General features: G+C 43.6%; 1 protein-coding gene across 15 annotated transcripts in view; it reads left to right on the forward strand.

The window, feature by feature from the left end:
* PTK2 (protein tyrosine kinase 2) overlaps positions 1 to 20,258 on the forward strand; it is a 312,007-nt gene that overhangs the window by 276,848 nt on the left and 14,901 nt on the right. For 14 of the 15 annotated variants that reach the window (XM_025214534.1, XM_025214537.1, XM_025214542.1 and 11 more), the window contains 4 exons: positions 1,893 to 1,979; positions 3,061 to 3,198; positions 5,871 to 6,002; positions 18,761 to 18,823. In XM_025214534.1, coding sequence (XP_025070319.1) covers positions 1,893 to 1,979; positions 3,061 to 3,198; positions 5,871 to 6,002; positions 18,761 to 18,823 — 420 coding nt within the window. The remainder of the gene's footprint in view (positions 1 to 1,892; positions 1,980 to 3,060; positions 3,199 to 5,870; positions 6,003 to 18,760; positions 18,824 to 20,258) is intronic. The other variant, XM_025214598.1, reaches the window with a different exon arrangement.

Genomic DNA, 20,258 nt, shown 5'->3' on the forward strand with positions numbered 1-20,258 from the left:
TCCCAAGTAAGTTGGGAAAAAGGTAGATTTTCTTTTACCATCCCTAGCTTGTTGCCCAAGGGAGTTATAAGCCCACTCCTGCACTTTGATAGGGTCAAGAGGACAAGAGACTCGGGCCAGGGAAAAAAATGGTTTGAATGTTTTGCTGTATAACAAATGGAGGGGAACATAAAAAGGCCACTGACCTAGTCACTCAGCTAAGGTTAACTGTCATGATTTGATACCTATATAAATTGTCAGTGTTGGACAGATTAAACATTGCATTTTTAAGGCTAGTCTGAGTGGACTGAATGCTTAAATTATCTAATGAATGAAGAATTACAATTCTGTTAAGAAAGCACGTCATTAAAGCCTTTGAGAATGGTATTAAATAGCTTGAAATGTGAAAAAGTGTGCTTGCTCTGAAGCCTGATGCCCACATTATTGTATTTTCTCTTTGGATGAAAGTTTTAGCTCGTATTTGCTCTTGTTCAAATTACTCTCTTGGCAAGTGAAATACAACAGCTAGGCTAATGCGTCACTTCACAGAACTTCTCCATAAAATATTAAGGATCTCTACTAATGGCATGTTAACCTAGTTGGTTGAATGTTGTGAGCATGGGATTTTAATGTTGATTTTTATAGGGGAGTCTAGACAATCTTCTAGTGGTAAAGTTTGGTTTCTTCTGTGATGCATGAGTTTTAATTGTAACTCAACTTGGCCCTTGTACCGACAAAAGTTTTCAAGGCCAAAATTGTTATGATATGGACATACCTCATTTCTTCCATGCTTGCATGTAGAAGCCTTGCAAATGCAGAATCGTAGCGAAGTTTTGCAGAACGCGGTGATAAAATGATGTAGTTCCAGGGACACCGTGGATGGCTTCAGCCATTTTGCAGAGTTGAGGGAGTTGTTACAAGTGCCTTTTCTCTGCACTTGATTCCTTCCTCCCCACAGCACATACCTATAATCCTTCATCTCTAAAGAAATAAACTGAGCCAAGCTAACTTTGAGCACATGTCAATATGAAAGTTGCCACTGGTGACAGAATCGGAGCTGATCTACCTGTATTGCACTCTAAACAGTATCTCTGTCGTCTAGTAGCCATGAACGGACACGGCATGGCATTACCAACAAATTGTGTGCTTTTTGGATGGCTCTGCAGAAAAGCAGTCATCTTTTCACACAACACTGCTCGGTACCTCCCTCTAAATTTCCTCTGGCTGTTTGTTTCTTCATCTTGGAGCAGACAGGAAGTGTTGCACTTACTCCGAATATAGAAAGCAATTGGTTGTCTGATAGCCAGCCAAAAAAAAATCTTGTGGCCACTTGCCAGCAACCACCTGCAGCCAGTGTTGCTCTCCTTCCTAAGAGCAAATACTTCTAGCTGTCTCACTAGATTGGGAATGAGTTACAAAAGAGAGCAAAAATAATTAGGGTGCTTTGGAATTCATTTTTTGGTTAAAAGCACCTTCCATTTGGGACAGTCAATTACATGAATGTTAAAATCAATCAGAGCTGACTGAATCCCTCAGGATATTTTCTGTGAGTAAATAATTTGATTTGCTTTACTTGTGTTCCCTTTAGACCAGATTCTTGCCAAAGCATTTACTATCAAAAACATTCACCAAAAGAGCAAATTGATGGCAAATAGCAGCAGAGCAGAGCATAGAATTTTGCAATATAAGCATTAACACTGGGGACTTGATCTAAGAATGATGCTTTTCCAACATATCCCATCAGACCCAACCAGCACAGTTCAAGATGTTGCAGACTTGAGATGAACTGCTCACAAAGTCATTTTCACTTGCATTTTGAAGGAGAAAAATTGCCTTTTCTGAAAATAACTTACTCTGTTGTATCTTGCATATAAATGCTGTCTCTCATAACGTTCACCCCTTTGTATTTCAAGCCCAGCAGGCCTGGTTACCCCAGCCCGAGGTCCAGCGAAGGCTTTTATCCTAGTCCACAGCATGTGGTTCAGCCCAATCATTACCAGGTAACTTTGTGCCTGCCTTCAAAATGTTAAAGTTATTCACTGCTTACCTGTGATGGATCTGATTCTCCTCTCGCTCACGTAAATTTGGCTCTGCTGAGTTCAACGGGATTACTTTAGATGTAGACCAGAGCTGTCCCGTAGGTTTATTTTGAATGGCAGTCAGCTCAGTGTTTTGTTCGGCTCTCAGCTACAGTGAATGCTGTTACAAACTTCCTCTTGTTCACCAAGGATATTCAGTGCTTATGTGATGCTTCACACTAAGCTACAGGTAACTTTCATGTTAAAATAGGATTAAATGGTTGAATTGCTTTGGTTTTGTTCATGCTCTGCTCCTTCCTAGTGACATATTTGAAGCATTTCAAATGTTGCTAGAGCATTAGAGACCTTCCAGGCTATCTCATCGTTTACAGCACAGTTTAAATGAAGTCTTACCCCATCAGAGGATATTTAAAAAAATATTCTGTTGTGAAAACATTGAGGTTTTCATTTTGTACGTAGCCAAAATACATCAAGACTCGGGCAGTATATTTTCAAGAAACTCTTCAGTTGCATTAAAGCTGCTTTGATTTTTCTGTAGAGAAGGAGCTGTCAAGTCATCCTGCAGCTAAATAAGATAATGACATGCTGCCACTCAGGATTTAAGCCTGTAACGTCCCCCGGGGGGTACATTTTAGCATCGTTCCATAGGGCGACATGAGCACGGCTCCCATCATCACTAATGAGAGTGATGCATGTAATTCCTGATGCTGAAAATGTACTGATACGTCCTTTTCTTGTTCATTAAGGGATTTTTATGTTCTGTGTTACTGGGGTTAAAACAGCCCTTTTAGTACTGTTTTGAGGATGCTTGTTCTACCAGCAGTATGTGTCTTATTAAAGGAATATTTGTGGGTATGTCCTTTTGGCTTGAAATACTGACTTCCTTTTCTTATTTTCTCTGTTTTTAATTGACTCAATCTCTTTCCACAATGCACTTTTTATTATGCTCTTGTGCTTGCCCATTAAGTAGAGATGTGTTTCCATGCTCACTGATTAACTGAGAACCTTAATGCAGTCATCAAACACTCTCCTTTTTATGTAGGTTTCTGGATATCCTGGTTCTCATGGGATACCAGCCATGGCAGGCAGCATTTACCCCGGCCAGGCATCTCTCTTGGATCAGGCAGATTCCTGGAACCATCGGCCTCAGGAAATATCCATGTGGCAATCAAATGTGGAGGTAACAGGACTGTTCATACTGTACCAGCATTGTGCACTCAGAAGTGTTTCTTTCTTTTTTTTAATCTAAGGAAATCAAGTCCATTTTCTTGAGATGAGAGAAGGGGGGAGATGTTTCGTGATAGAAGCAGGGGAGTAGGGGTCATGCCTGGCTTCTTCCCCAGCACTGTCCATTACCCTGGCTAAGCAATAGTTAGGGGTCTGCTAATCTCAAGGCGGCTGCCAGGTGATTTTGTGAGCAGACTGTGGAGCTGGCAGGCATTTTTGTAGGCTCCGATTGGCCAAGGGACCCTGGTGGCCCCACTCCTCGCAGCTGATTGGCTGTGCAGGCTGTCTGTCATGTGGCCCCACCCCTTGCTGCTGATTAGTGGCAAGGGGTGGGACCCTATGATGGAGACAGCCTTCAGAGCCAATCAGGGCAGGAGCGGCAGCCATCTTGCCGTGCCGGCAGCTGCCCTCTCACCCCTTCTCCCCCTTACCCCCAGTGGGCTGTGGCCAGGCCACAGCTGTCACAAGCTCTGCTGGCTCTCCAGAGGGACTCAGCATTGTGTTTTCAGGAAGTTTTGTTTGGAGTTTTCTCGTGGAGCCCATGCGTCTTTGCAGAGCCTGCCTGAAATCGCAGTTTCCGTGGAAATCACACCATTGTGATTTCAGTAGGTCCCTAGTTATAGTGCCTCTGTGCCTCGCTTTACTCATCTTTGTAACGGGGAATTGAGGCAAATGGGGACTTGGTTATGAAGTGCTTTGGGTTTACCCAACACTGGGGAAGTGCAAAGTTGTTCTGTTCAAGGGGAAAAAATCACATCAGACAAAATATGTATAAATTGATGATTTATTCATTATTCTGTTTAAAGAATATACGTTGTCAGTGATTCCCAGTGCATCTTCTGAGCTCAGGGTTTCTCCACAATTACGTAGAACTGAAACGAAGTATCTTAGAAACCAGCATTTGAGCTGCATTTCTGCTGAGTGCATGGCACGTTTCACAGCCATATTTTACTTACAGTCCCTTTGCTTCCTCCTCCCCCTTCCCCATCGTCTCTTCTTGCTCAGGTTTCTCCATACAAAGTTAATTTGTTGTCTCTGAACCATGCTCTGCAATGCATGAGTAGTCATGAAAAATGATTCATTTAGCAAAATAGGGAATATCATGCAGGTGTTGTATAAGGAGTCTCGGGTTTCTTTTTAATTTTTGCTTGGTTGACTTGACCATACATTCTGCCTGTCTCACTGCTTCCCAGTACCTCCATAGTATGTCTGGTATAGGATCCCTCCACAACCTGGGAATAGTAAATCAATGATAAATGGCCTGATACATCTCTTACATGGGCTGTGTATCACCCTAACCCCCCTAGCGGGCCATTTGATTTCAATGGGGCTACTTACAAAGTAAGATCCCATGCATTTTCACTGAAAGCAAAGGAATCTGAACCTCTAGAGGCATAAATCAGAACAGTATGAGAATATGGTATACTTCAAGGCGGCTCATCACAAATATATTTTTATATAAATATATATACGTTTGTGATGAACAGGCTTGGAGTATACCATATTCTCATACTGCTCAAACATATATGAGGGGAATATATATATACACACACACACACACACACACACACACACACACACATATATATATATATGTTTCCCCCAGCCTTAATTTGACCCTTAAAACTTAAGGAGAGTGGGCTGCCAAACCTTGTTACTCTTCTTCAAAAAACCCTAGCCTACAACTTGTCATTAATGGCTTCAGAACAGCCTTCAGGGGGTCACATCAGCATCTTTCAGCCCAAATCATGCCTTTGTAGAACTAGAAGTTTGTGACGTCTGTTGATCCGTAGAAATGTTCCTGGGAGATGTTTTGTACGTGCCATTTAAGCAGGCAAGGATTTTTGTTTGGGCAGAAGCGGCAGTGGTAGTTTATGTGCAGCTTTTGCTAAGGTGATCCAGTAGAATTAACAATAAAGTTGTGTATCGTATAATAACAGAATGACATGGTTTGTGGTTGTTGATAAAAGCATACAGTAAAATGACACGTTCTACTAAGTTGAGCAAAAGTAAAATTGAGTGCAGTATATGATCATATATAAAAGTAAAGTGAAACTATGTAAAATAGTAAAACTAAAAATGAAAAACAGGGAATTCTATTTGATTTTGGCCCCTGTTCTTTCTGTAAGTAGCACAGCTGCACCTATGGCATATAAGACAGGCTGTAAGTTGTTAGAGAGGAGCCAAACTATTTTTTTCTTCATTAGCCCCGTACTTAAAATGTTCCACAAATGGAGAGTTTGGGTGGAAGCATTCCCCTCGGTGTTAAAACCACAGCTTTTTATTGTTGCCCCGGACACCGACAGTAAAACAGACAAGCATATGCTTATTTCCCAGTCTGAGTAAAATGCAAAGTATAAAGTGGTACCAACATTGCTAGAAAATGAAACGGTTTTTTTTCTTAAATCTGTTCAGTACCAGTAATTTTAAGCAAGGTAGAGAAATAGTTACCACCAGAAGCCTCACATTAAAAGGGACACTTGAATTTGTTATAGATATGAGAATCCTGCCTCACTCTTATAGGAATTGGTTTCCTACGTCCATTCACAAGTTTCCCGCAGGACACTGTTCAGTCCTGTGATTTCTACCATGGTAGCCAAAGACAGCCTTAACTTTGCTCCCTAGGATTCTGGCACTTTGGACATGCGAGGAATGGGACAGGTTCTGCCCACACATCTCATGGAGGAGAGGTTGATACGACAACAACAAGAAATGGAGGAAGATCAACGTTGGCTTGAAAAAGAGGAGAGATTCCTGGTAATTCCTTGCTTCATGCATTGCTTCTTTCTTGTTCTGAATTACCAGTTAAAGCCTATTAAAACTGATAAATTCTGTGCAACATGAGCATGAATTGATCAGATAGATATCAGTTAACTTTCAGCCTTGACTTATTTGGGCCACCCTCATGTTCTAGTAATTTCAGAATATGTCTCTCTTAACTACCCATTATAAAATTAATTATTTACTTCTGAAACAGTTAGTTTGAAACAGATTTTAAATGAAATGTCAACCAGGGAAATGAATCCAGTTTTTGAAATGTCTGAAATAGTTGTTTTCCTTGTGCCCTGTAGTTGAGTCTTCATCACATTTGGATCTCTCTAGATTATAAGGTGTAGTAGTAGCTACTTCTGCTAGTCTGTGGGGTCTCCAGCTTGACCCTAAATTTACCATGCTCAATCCACAAGAGACTGATGTAATTTCACACCTGCCTGGCACCCATGGCTCTGAAACCTGGTGTGTTTAATATTCCTTTGGAGGAACAGGAGAGAGATTAGTAGAAGGGATTTTTAGAAAAAATGGGGCGTGGCAGGAGTGAGTAATCATTCTTGTTGTTTGTGAAGAGACTCTTTCAGGGCTTTTTGTATCACTGGAGGAGGGAGAACAAACATATGTGTAGGTGGGAGCTTTTATTTTCCTATCTCTGTAGAAACCTTTTCACGCTTTGCCAAGGCCATAGTTGTACCTTTCTGTCTTGGAAGGTGTAGCCTTAGGGACTATCAACATTTTAGTTCCCCAGTGATCAGTAGTACCAAAAAAACCCTCAAAGTTCAAATTCTCTGTTTAAACACCTTTCATACCAGTGGTTGCTGGGGAAGCCACAGAGACGCACAGTCAGAACACGGGTTGGGAAACAACTCGCTATTCTAGTCTGCATAGGTGCTTGTACAATACTCACCGTCTGAGTGCCCTCCAGTAGTGCATAATGTCAGATGACTAATGTCTGTCATATGTCTGTTCTCATTCTTTTTCCAGGTTTATAGAACTGTGTGGAATGCTTGGGGATTTTTAATGTGATGTATAGCTATAAAATATGCATATCCAACATTATGTTGCTTATGTGTACGTGAGAGAAGGCGAAGTCAGGTGTGTGCCTTGTACTTTAAAGCAGAAGCGGCAAGGTTTGTGGTCCTTGGTTCCATCAGGAGTTCATTTACTGTCTCGGGCTAGCCTCCAGAAAGCTCTGTCTCCTGCACACACGAGTGTTACCTTTAATGTAAGAGGCCTCTCTGCCAATCAGCAACAGGGAGGTGTGCGGGGGAGCCTGCAAGATTAAAGGAGCCACTGCACAGCCCACTTCTGCCACAAATTCTTTAGGCCCTAATAATAAGTAGGGACCTACCCAAGTTGCACGAATTGTGAAATCGGGCGATGTCTGCAAAACCCGCAGTGGGGAATAAAACGTACTAAAAATAACGTGCTGACTCCAGTGGGAGCCAGGAGTCCTCCTAGCCAGGCAGCATACCCAGGGGGAGAGCAGAGGGAGGCTGCTGATGCAAAGGCAAGCAGGCATGATGGCTGCTGCCCCCCCCCCCCCCCCCCCCCCCGACACGATTAGCTAAGGACTGCTTGTCACGTGACTCCCTGCCCCCTCTACCAATCAGATGGGGGGGTGGAGCCACTGGGGCCCCTCAGCCAATTGTTGGGGGGCGGGGCTGACCACAATAAGCTCTAATAAATGGCTGTCGGCCCCATGATCTGCCTACAAAATCAGCCGGCTGCCTCCTTGAGTTGTGTAGACCACTAATAATCAGCTATTTACTGTCCTTGTTAGCTACTAAGGGCAAGATTTGTGCATGCTAGTGGTGCCTGATAAGGAGGCCTTGCCGGCCTGTAGCACAGCTTCAGCAGTGGCTTAGGAACGGTCATTACCTTTTCATCTTGTGTGCATCATCTTTCATTTTCTGCCATTGGTGTTCACGTGTCCTGCCTCCAGCCAAACTAGAAGTAACCTTGATAGACTGTGGGAACAGCCACGTTATAATTCGCATTCCTCAAAGGAAATGGATATCCTTGCACACAGATATAACACCGTATTCATTCACATGCACCTTTTTCCTGAAAATTAGCCGTCCAAAATCGGGGTGCATGTCATGAGCAAGAAAGCTGCTTCTCATGCTGGAGTGGCAGCAGGAGATGCTGTAAGGGCAGCCATGGGCCAGGCTCAGCACTGGCTCACCCAGGGCTGAACGCTCCAGCGTGGAACAGGGCTAAATCCTGTCGTCTACCTACTGCAGGGGCAACAGCTACAGGTTTAACCCTCCCTTAAGTGAATTGGCAGCTGCTGTTGGCTGAGCAGCAGGGGGGCGGGGAGTGATGCTGGCGGTGGGACTGCTCAGTGCAGCCAGAGGATTCAGCCCTCGATGAGCTGATACCATAGCAGAGACAACCCTGGAAAAAAATCTTTTCTTCCTTCGTTCTGTCTTCTCTAAACAAGAGCTGTGTCTTATTTAAGAGAGTGTGGTATGCGAATAAATATGGTGACACAATCTCAGTTTGGTTAGTCACCAAGGATGCTCCCCCTGCCTCCAGTTCTTCCCCTGCCAGCGTTTGTCATTATATGTATTGTGATCCTAGACTACAGGTGTGTATTTGGATGCCAGTTGTAGAATGGATGCTGATTTCTATATTGGTGAGAATTGTAAATTAAACAGGATAAAACTTTACTGGCAAAATATGTTAGGATCCATAACATGTTGCATCAGAGAAAACTATTCAGTTAACAGCAAGGCATTTCTTAGATTTTTTTTTTAAATGACCTTCCATATTAAACTCAGGCTGCTGACATGTATTTATCTTGAATGCCATTAGAGTAGAGGAGCGGCGATATGTTTCTAAATGCTCACTTTTCCTATGAATTATGTCTGGCTGGCCAATTAGGTTGATTTCATCATGTCTTTTTTGATATCTTCAGCTGTTGTCAGAGTGGGACTGTTCTCCTAGAGCAGGGGTCGGCAACGGTTTTGGGCAAAGTGCCAAAACGCCCACAGTCTCGACATAAAAGATGTTAGTGCACCAGGGGCAGATGACAAGGGAGCCACGAGGGGCCCAATCCTTCTGGTACCAGTCCAGCCCCCCACCCTTCCCCATCGTGCTCCCCAAGGTGTGCATGCATCCACCACCGGCAACAAGCCAGGCCAGGGCTCCGGACCCCGGTGCAGCTGCTTGCAGCTTTGCAGCTTCCTGCTACAAGCAGCCCAGGCTTTGGGCAGGCCCCTGCCATCTGCCATGGAGCCTGGCCTGCTCGCAGCAGGGCTTGCAGCCTCCCCACCATCTGCTGCAAGCAACCCATGCTCCATGGCTGGCAACAGGGGCCTGTGCACAGCCAGGGCCAGCTAAATGGCTTCACATGCCATGCTCTGGCACGTGCCAGGGGTTGCCAACCCCTGCCGTAGACCCCACAGGCACACATCTCATGAAGTCTGCAACAGGTTCATATGCATAATTCTGTAAGAGCAGAAGCAGTGTAATCTTTCCCATGGTAATTTTATTGTACCCAGGGTGGTCTAGGAATATGAGAGAAGCAAGTTTTGTGAGGTGAGGTAGTATCTTTTATTGGGCCAGTTTGTTGAGAGAGCACAAGAGAGAGGAGACATGTTTTCAGGCAGCGAGTGCACTTCATCAGGTCTGGGGAAGAAGCACAGTCCAAGCTAAGTACAAGTGAGTACAGTTGCTCTCCTCTAACCCAATTGTGCAAATGGCATTGGACCACTGGAAAAGGGCCTGGATAGTTGTCACCTGTGGAGCAGAGAAGTTGGCAGAGAGATGTGATAATTAAGTTATAATGAGCCATAAAACTAGTCCTCTTTAAGTTAGTGGTTTTTGGTGTCCAGTAAAAGTATGAATTTCTGTTCCATGACCTGGTTTCGAAAGGAATTGTCCTTTAAGGACAAGGATTGAGAGGTCGGAGATGGAGTGGATGTTTTTTAAAAAATGTGTTCCCATTGCAGATGAAGCATTTCTGTGTTCAGCATTTTTCTGTGGGGACGTGTGCTGTAGTTTACTTTCCATGATGGCACGCACATGTAGGATCCACAGATTCGGATGGGTTTTTCATGTTAAATGGGGAAAAGAGGATTGTAGTGGCAGTAAAGATGCATTGGCAGGTTTTGCATTCATTGTCTTGGTAAGGTCTGATTTTATTTGATGTGGAATAATCTGCTCGTGATGATGAGTTTGGCAAGATTTCATTATGGGGTTGTTTGAAAGCTGTGAAGAGAGGGTTTGGGGAAATGTCTTTCAAGATCTGATCTTACTGGCTTGTTCTAGGCATTCTTTGGGGGCTGGTGAGAAACCACATCCTTGTACCAAGATTTCCTATCTCTGGCCCTTAATTTTTTCTTAGAAAAAGTGTGAAATTCATTACTTTGTCAAGAACATTGTTGAAGCCTTCCTATCTAGAAAACAGTACAAATCAGAAAGCCTCCATAGAAATGTGGTTTTTCCCCATGCTTGTCATAACCAGCTTTCAAAAGACTACTCTTCCTTCTCATCTTAGAGATCAAGAGATGCTTCAGAGCCTGGTTTCAGTCTCCCTTATACAGTTTTGAACTAGTACAGTTCCCCTGACTATAACAGAATTGTTTCCAGTCTGAACTTAAGATCATAATCAAGTCAAAACACTCCTGGGGATCCTGGAGACATTAATGGCTCTTCCGCAGAGAATCAGACTCTTCAGGAGGACACTTACTAACCAGCTAATAATGTATGTACTGAAAAGAGACCCTAGCAATGATGGTACAAGTACAGCCACCACGTATCAGGAGCAACTGGGACTTTTCTCACGAATTCAGAATTCTGTTTTCTCCAACAGGAAGATGCAGCTCAAAACAGCATACAAGCCTAATTATTACCAAAATAACGTTTGCTGTTAACAGGGACACTCCACGTAGGAATGAAATTGTAGTAGCATGGAAATGCTAATTATTGCAGGGGCAGAGATGATGTTATCTCTGAAAGTAGCTCATGTAAAACCCAATTTGTTGAGTATTAATCGGCTGTCTGTACTTAAAGAGACAGAAATTCATTTGGGTTTTCTCATATTAACTGAATTCAGTATTCTGAAATCCTGCCTATAAAAACAGTGTATAGATCTCTCATGGGCTTCAGCTAAAACTAAGTCTATCAATAGAGAAGCAAGGTTAGAGTTTTAGGATAAAGAATTAGTGAAAAATTCACGCTCGGAGCCAGAAGAGTCTACCCTGGGGAGACGGGAAATGAAGCAGGAAGTGGTCTGTTTGCAGGCACCCTGCAGCACTCTTCTCCACGGCTGACATCAATCTATTCCTCCTTCCATCTGCTGGGAGGGCAGGCATACCACATGCTATGTGACCTGGGATCTCTTTAATTGAAGAATCAAATTATCCAAGAGTCCGGTGTGTCTCAGAACATCTTTACAAAACTCGGCAACCTGTCTCACTGAGGAACTGAAAAAGGAAGGGCAGAATTCCTCTACATCTTTTTTTTCCCTTCTTTTCCTTTGTATGACAGAAAAGTCCAGGACCCAAATAGAGGAACAAGGCACCACTGTACTGGCATCGTACAAACAAGGAATAAAGAGAGTGTCTGATCCAGGGATCTTACAAGATAGAGCTATGGAAGAATCAGAGAAAGAGTGATGCGGGGAAAAGTAAAATCACATTAGGGATAACAGATAGAGAGGGCTTTCATTTTTGCTTTTCTAGTCCTTTCTTTGTTCATCAGATGTTCTAGGGGACAGAGCATGAGTCTCTTTGCTGGTCTGGACTGTGATTTCTACAATGTCACTGAATTTCTGTTCCTCCGTCTGAATTCTGAGATAATATTTAGTTCTTGCATGAGCCCAGGAAATTAAGATCCCACTCTGGACTGCAACATAATCCCTTCTCACATGTCAAGTTATGTATGTTTTCACACAAAAGCTAGTTAAGGTTTCTCAAGTTTGTGCTTGCATTACTGTGAAAATACAAGAAAGTCCTAAACTAAACAAGCTTCAAACCAACACAGTTCCTGTTTCCAAGCATTATCTTAGTGTCCCGGGATATTACTGTGTGTTATTACACCTGACCTCCTCTCGAAAGCACTGTTTCAACTCTGCAGCATCAAAAAGCCACAGTCCTACCATATGATTTGCATAGGTGGATATGTGAACTACATGGAGAGGGGGAAGTCTTGTGGAGACTGAGGTTTACACAAAAAGGATCAGATTATAATATCGATGCCATAATGCATGTACAGCACTTATCTCTGTGTGCAGAATGAATGTGTAAGCAAATCTGGCAATGCATTGAGTTAAAAGGTTTTAAAATGGTCCTTTTAAGACTCTGATTTGTGAGTTTGACTCCTCTGGGTTCTATCTACCAAACTGACTTCCTGATTTTTGAAAACTGATTGACTTTGGAGCTGTGCGCGTGTGCACATGCATGTAACTTGACCCCAACGCAGAACCTGCCACAGCTAAAGGATGGAGGTCAGTAAGTAGGTCTCCAAGGAACTCATCAAGGGCTCCATCAAGTAGATCTAACTTACCCAAGTAGTGCCTAAATACTGTGATGATGGAATACCTTATACCAGAGCTGTCAAACCTGTGGCCTGCAGGCCACATCCAGCCCACAAAGCTGTTCCACCTGGCCCACGGCACCGAGAAGGGCCAGAAATTTGGAGGTGGGAAAGCAGACGCAGGGTCTGCTGCCAGATTCCCAGTGCCGGAGCCCCAATGGGCACACGTGTGGGCGGCAGAGAGGTAAGTGGCAGCTGTGTTAATCAGTTGGCTCCACTCCCCCCGACTCCCCTCCAGCGTGCCTGGTCTGGATCCAGCAGGGGAGGAGCAGGCGAGCTTGACACCCCTGAGGAAGCACGTGTGTTGGCACAGGGTCTTGTGCACACTGGGTGGTGTCACTTCAAATTAAGCAGCACAGTATAGACAACGCTAGATTATATTCCAGATAATTGCAGTGACAAATTCTAGATTCAGGGCCTCTGGCTGGAAACATATGAAATGTTCCTCTTCTGTAAACAGCCTTTCTAACGATCTAGTTACCCATTTACATTTTCTTCCCAGTGTGGATCTTTTGCTGGCATGATTTTGCCCTGACAATGCGCGGTTGTTTTTTCACATGCATGCTCCGTTTTTAAGCAATTCTCTCAGCACTTGTGGCATCAGACGGAGCAGGGCTATCTTAAGAACTCTATATTCCCTACTCTCTTGCTAACTGTAGATGAAATAACTTGCATAGTTTCCTTATCGTGTTTGTTTCTGTTTATTCAGAAATTCCCACTTGGATGCGGTTCAGTGTTTGTCCTGCTCTGACACTGAGAACAGTAACTTGAGAGTAATTGATGTGACTTGCTGCTAAAATAGGAGTTAAGTTTGTAGCATGAGAAAATCCACTTTAAGTTGATATGGCTTGGCATGTGCTAAAAATACCAATATGTAGATGGTTTTTATTAGCAAATGACTAAATAATGTAAATATAATAGCTTGTTTCAGTTCTTCGGCATCTGCATCATGTCTGAACGCTCCTCCTGAATTCCAGAAGAATTCAGATATAAGATTGTTACGGACAAACAAAAATCCACGTATTTGAAAAGGTTTTAATTTGCTGTGAATTATCACCAGAAGAGTCATTTAGTTTCTTCCTGATCTAGAGAGATCTGTAGCAAGAGCAGGCACCAGGTAGTATGCTTACATTTCCATTTTTGTTTAGTTCCGTCAGTATTTTTGCGAGAAATTTTCGCTCGCCCCCCTTCCCGCTGCACCTTATTTGAATGATCAAGAGGGAAAGATTTCACACCACAAGAAGTACATGAAATGTTCTCGGAGATGGTTGTAGCAGCAATTAGCATTAGGCATCCTGAACAGGATTGGAGCTAGAACACCCACTTGTCAGTGGCAATGATAGGCTTTCCCTCTGAAAATAGAGTTTCATCTAAAAATGGAGTCCTAAATTGCTAATTTATTAAGATCAAACATATTACCCTTCTCTCATGGTTTTTCCTGGGGCTTTGCTAAACATGCTGGCTTGGCTGGATGGTTGTAATTCATGAGAGTGAGCAAACCAAGAGCAGAGGCGTAAGTGGCCCATCTCGTGGTCTGGGCAGGACTGCACCCCCAGCATGCTGCACCTCTCCGACTCCAGCTCCAGCAGCAGAAGCAGTACAGGAGCAGAGGTTTGCTGCTGCTGAAGGAGATGTCATTTTCTTTCCCTTTTTCTTTTGGTGCTGCCAGGCATGTCAGTTGGCCAAAAGAGGAGGTAAACTCCCCCAGCACCAGTGAACCTCTGGCTGCTCCTCTCGCACAGTGTGCCAGAGCCAGAGCCACTGAAGGGAAGGTACTGGGAGTGTGAAGGAAGATGGACAAGAAGGTGAGGGGCACCCATACCTGCATCTTGCTGCCCTCCCCCCCGGCAGCACCTGGGGCTTGTGCCTCACTCACCCACCTACCCACCATTATGTTAATGTGCAACAGTTTCCTTAGGAATTTTCCTTCCCTTATACCTTACCTCTACGTATACTGTCTGGCCCCAACAAGCACTGGGAATGCTCCGCACCTGCTGTCCATTCAGGGACCGCGAAGGGCAGTATTTCCCAGCCCCCTTAAGCATCAGAGGGGATCGTTTTGTCATGTAGCTGCTGTCACCTGGGGCGTGACTTACTGGAGTCTCCATGAAGTTCCAAAAAGGAGAAGCGGGGTGACCAAGTGGCTCAGGTCCGTGGGGAGGAAGGAGAAAAGCTGGACATTCAGAGCGGTGGAAAGAGAATGGAACTGATGAATTTCTTTGATGTGAGTGTGGCATCTCTTGATCCCGGGGAGCATTGCATGCATTGCAGCTGCCTAAGAGGGCACAGTTTTAGGGATCTCCTTGTTAAAATGCTGGCAGCACATCACTGTCTTAATGGTAGTACCAAGAGACTAAAAGGATCTGTGAAGCCTTAGCACTTAAAAAGATCAAAGCTGCTGTACAGTCAGTCTTAAAGTAAAGTGGGAGTTTGATCTTGGAGGTTTTTTTCACTCGATTTTAGAGAGATTGCCTTCTGAACTCCAACTTTGCTAAACTGGCGCCCTACGGCTATACACATGAATAAATCAGAACTGGAATCTTGTTGGGAGATCATTAGAGACATATCCGTGCTTGTTAGGCATTCAGCGCGGTAGTCTTAGACTGAAGCTGAATATTTTTATATTGCTCTTTACGTACTGAACTTCCTGAAACGAGCATGTGCTGCAGGCTGGTACCCATCCCCACTCCCACTCGGCCTCTCAGCCTGGGCTCGGTTTAGTGAGGTTCTTTCTGGGTAAGCGGAGTGGAAAAATGGGGTGTATTTAGTAGGGCATTGTCTAGAAGATCTAGACTTAAGTGCAGCTTTGCTACAGAAAACTTGCATACTGCAAGGGGCCAAATATCATGCCTCAGTTTCCTGTCTGTAAAATGGCAATAATGTTTTCCTATCTCACATAGATGTTGCAAGGACATTCTCTAGACACCAGTGTCCAGTCCACAACAGCATTTGCAACAGGCACTTGACTCATTTCAGAACATAAATTCTAGTTTGAAATCTTCCAGCTGAAATGAAGAGGAGTTAAATGCTCACGTCTACTTGTGGAACTGGCCCTAAGGAGGCCAGAAAGCATCCAAGTAAAGGGAGTAGGGAGTAATTAGACCAAGGATAGCTGGAATATGGATTTTGGCAAATGGAAACACTCAAAAGTAGGAGAATCCTTCAAGGTAATGTGATTGCAGTCCAATGACATTGCATATCTTGGGTCAGCCTGGAACTACTCAGGACAGTGCAGCTCTTTCCATTGATTTCCAAGCTTGGAAAGCCAGCCTCTAGAGATAGGAGTGTGAGCCAGAGAGCATTAGCAAAGGGGGGAACCACTAGATTTGTGTGGCAGTATGTGCAGACGTTCTTTTCTTGAGGCAGTTTTCTAAGGTTTCTCTTCAGCTGTCTCATGTACCTGTCATACGTGACTTCTGTTCTTTATATACGAGTCAGAAAGCACTGTTGTATAACCCCCATATTTAAAGTTCAAAGTTGTATAATATAATAAACGAATCACAGTAAAAGTGTAGTTTTTTTGCATCCTTTATTTTCATCCAAGCACTGTATTGAAGCTGAGAATATTGGGCACATTTATTACAGTACTTCCTTCTCCTATTTATTTAGTGTTGGAGAAAAATGCATCTCATTCTGTCTGGCATGTAATTGTGCTTATGCATGTGTTTTAAAAATTAAAAATATTCAGCATTATCTCAAACACCATCCCAGAGGAATGACTAAATTCACCGAAACTTAATCCTTAAATATCACTCGATCTGATTTGTATGGTAGTGACCTGGAGGCTTTTTCCACTTTGTCCAAGAGCCTGTTTTTACATGTTTAAATCAAACAAACAAATTCTGAAAATTATCTCCAGACCTGGTGGTAGTGCAAGGCTCTTTGGTCATATTCATTTACTGAGATTGTAGAAGTTGATCTTTTTCTTTAGTTTAAATATTAACATATAGTGAAAAACACACAGTTTATTTTATATTCTGCATATTGGAGACCTACACAGATGCTAAATGAAACTCTTTCACTAGAAAGGAAACTGGAACTTGTGATGGAGGCAGTGTTGGGATTCAAGCAATTTGGGTTCAGACATAGGCCTTTCTGCAGAGCAGTCCAAAATAATTGGATTTCAATGCTTCAAGTTTTATACTGCGGATGGGGAAAGGTAGGCGTCTTCAGAGGTTGATCCAGAAAACCCAGAGGGGCTCAGAGGAAAGCGCTTGGCAATGGTGAGTGTGTCTGAATTCCTACCCTCTCAGGAGCTTCGCCTCTGACTCATGCTGCACTTTAGGTGCCTCCGTTAATTTGCAGTGCAGGCAGCCTAGTCTTGCCCCTGAGGGTTGGCGGCTGTCTGGGAGGGAGGGAGGTGGTGCCCATCTTTTGCCTAACAATGTAGTGATTAGAGCATTCGCCCAAGCCCTCCTCAGCCTGAGGGAATTCAAACCTACCTTTCCCACTTCAAGGAGGGTGTCCAAATCACCCTGGCTAGAGAACGGTCTGTCCTGTTGAAACTGGATAACACAGTGCAGGAGGCACGGGCTAGAAGAGCACGCACAATGCACCATGCTGATGTAGCGTAGAGGTTGTGGCACTCTCTTGGGAAGGGGAGTCAGGAGCTCTGGTCTCTCTTGCCAAGGTTATTCCCTTCGGTTTGGGGGTTTTTTTTAACCAATGACTGTCTAATGTGAAATGCATACACTGATCTATGACTGTGGCTGGATCTGACCCTCCCGTGCTTTCTTCCATAATGAGTGAATGGAACCTGAGTAGTTTTAAATAAAACCAGAGAGGTATTATCTCCAAAAAATGAACCCCAAGCACTATGCAGTTCCATGTGCTTCATCAAAATATAATATTTCCTTATCAGCATTTCTCCATGTAAGAATAGTCTCCTTCCCCTGATGCACACACACACGCACGCACACAATTCCTGCATAATTTGCACTGTGCTTAATGCAGAATGGGCTTGTTTAGTCTGGAGAAGAGAATCCTTCACCTCCCTGCAGGGGGTTGCAAAGAGGATGGAGCTGGACTGTTCTCAGCGGGGGCAGATGACAGAGCAAGGGGTGATGTTGTCAAGTTGCAGCAAGGGAAGTTTAGGTTGGATATTAGGAAAACGTTCTCACAAGGAGGATAGTAATGCACTGGAACAGATTACCCAGACAGGTTGTGGAATATCTCCATCCTTGAAGGTTTTTAAGCCTTGAGTAGCCAAAGCCTTGGCTGGGATGATATAGATGGGGCTGGTCCTGCTTTGAGCAGGGGTTTGGACTAGATGTGACCTCCTGAGGTCCCTTCCAATCCTGATTTTTCTATGCTTCACTGAAAGGAACAGGCTTTTCCATGTGCAGACCTTGCTGTGATGGTTAGATATCAGAATAAGTTGTCTTTCTTTGTCTTGGCATGTTAGTGACATAAAAGGAATTTCCTTGCTTAGCTGAACTTAGTTCTTGGGATCAATATTAGCTATTGTTTCTGGACTTCCTATTCCTTGGTCTTTCCCAATAAGTATACTGGTAGAGGGGGAGAGGAAGTGATCCATTAAGTCAAAAACTACATAGATCTTTTCCTGGAGCCTTTCATTTTTTACTATTTAAAACTTGAGCTTTTCCTGCTTTTAAAACTTAACAAATTGTGAATGTGTCATAACAGCAGAAGAGCTTTGGATCCAGACTGCAGTTAGCTTTCTGCATCCCTAACGCAGTGCTTAAAAAGCTCCGGTAATTGGCCCCATTTGCAGGCTTGGAGATGGAGCCAAGTACATATAAGCCTTCCTCAAGCAGGAAACAGGAATTAATGCGCAGCATTTCTCATCCTGTGGTTGAAATTTTTGCTGTTGGGAAGAAAACACAATAAAAAAACGACTTCGGCTCCGCTGAGAGAATTAAAATGCAGGTTTTCCAATGTTGTGTTGGGGAAATGGTACTATCAATATTTATCTAAAGCATTTTTATGTGGGAGCAGAAAGTGGCTAGCTGAGAAACTGTTCTTTAGAAGCCTGTTGAAACGTTTGGGAACGGTGCTTGCAGGAGCATGTCAGGAGAGTCGGGCGTGTGGGGAGAGGAATGAGATAACATCTGTATTTAGTCAAAGTGTAAATTTTTCAACAGTGCTTTCTTGCCTTTAGGACAAACTTAATCGTGGGCTGTGTGAATCTGTAATGCTCTTATACACAGAGTACAAAACCACATTTCTCATTCCTTTAGAAACCTGACGTGCGGCTCTCCAGAGGCAGCATCGACCGAGAAGACGGGAGTCTCCAGGGCCCGGTAAGTGCATGTGTAGTATGTTTTCATCTGTTGACTCTCTTAAGAGTTTTCTCAGTGGAACATGCTGTACGCTGCCCTGATTATGGGAGACGAGTTAGTCTGCTCAGTGTTTCCACTATTATTATATGGGTCTAAAAGTTTCCAGAAACTCAGCTTCTGTGGGAACAGCGGCAGCAGCAAACTTGTTCACGCAGCACTTTTTTTTCCCCCTTGAAGCTTCTGCTGAAGCAGATGCCTGAATGTTTCAGCAAATGCACTGCAGTTATCTCGAAGTATGCACTCCTTTTATTTAAAACCAGGAATAGTTTTGCCTAAATTTCTGTCAACAGGAAGTAAGATTAAAATATAACGTATGCAGTTGTTGGAATAACTGAAGACCTTTCTCAGAAGTAATGCAAGTCTTGGGTAGTGCAACAGCAGCAATCTGTCTGGCCTGAATGAGTGACAATAAAACAAATGGAACAGATCTGGTATTCATTCATTTACAGCCAGACAACAGCTGCAGCCACAGTTTTGTCTCTGACTGACTTAACTCATGTCTGCTTAAATAAAAATGGTTCCCTAATAGTTTGACTGCCACTGGCATCTCTGTCCCATCTCTGCCTTTGATTCTTTCAATTGAGTGTTTTTCTCAAATTAGTATTTTCCTCGGTTCACTTGTATCGTTCACTTGAGATGCAGCTGTAACATCCTAGTCTGTCTCAAGTGTTTGTTCATCAGATGAACATTAAAGGGGGAAGAGATGTTCTGTTTTTGCAGCAGGGATGGGATAATGGATAAGTGGATAATGACACATCCCTGCAGATTCTCTGGGGACCTAGTCAGCCTTGTTGAGACACCATAAAGAATCTTTCCTGCTTAAACTTGCAAAAAATATTAATCATTTTTATATGTTTGTGCAAAATGAGCTGCCGTCTCGTCACATTTGGTGCTGCTACTCACCTAGAGATTTTGAGAAATGAATCAAGGTTTGCAAAGTTGTTTTGAGATGATCTGGATTGTAGGCAGCTGTCAGAGATGAGACATACCTGCTTTCAATAGGTGATGTTGTTTCCCCACTCCCGCTTGGCCCCAGGTGTCTGCCTGGGCTCCATGCCACAGTCAGACTCCACCACTGGGCAGCCTGGCGTTCCCGGAAGAGAGGAGGTGGAATTTTATACATGGGGAAATGAGACCAAAAATGATTACGGCCAAAAGGTCCACCACATCCTGCTGCCCACTCAAGCCTCTTCGGGTGCGAGTTTTCAGAGTATTTAGAATTTCAGAAGCACTTGATACGTTCCAAACATAGCTCCCATTGACTTCCCCTGCACTCAGGGGTGTTCATACATCTGCAGATCAAAACTTTTCAGTTTGTACATCTACAAAATGAGAAGCACGGTGGCCTTCTGTGGACATTGAGGTTTAAAGGACTTGCCCAGCAGCTTGCAGGAAT

Source organism: Alligator sinensis, unplaced genomic scaffold, assembly GCF_000455745.1.
Source record: "Alligator sinensis unplaced genomic scaffold, ASM45574v1 scaffold721_1, whole genome shotgun sequence".
In the NCBI taxonomy this organism is placed as follows: Eukaryota; Metazoa; Chordata; order Crocodylia; family Alligatoridae; genus Alligator; species Alligator sinensis.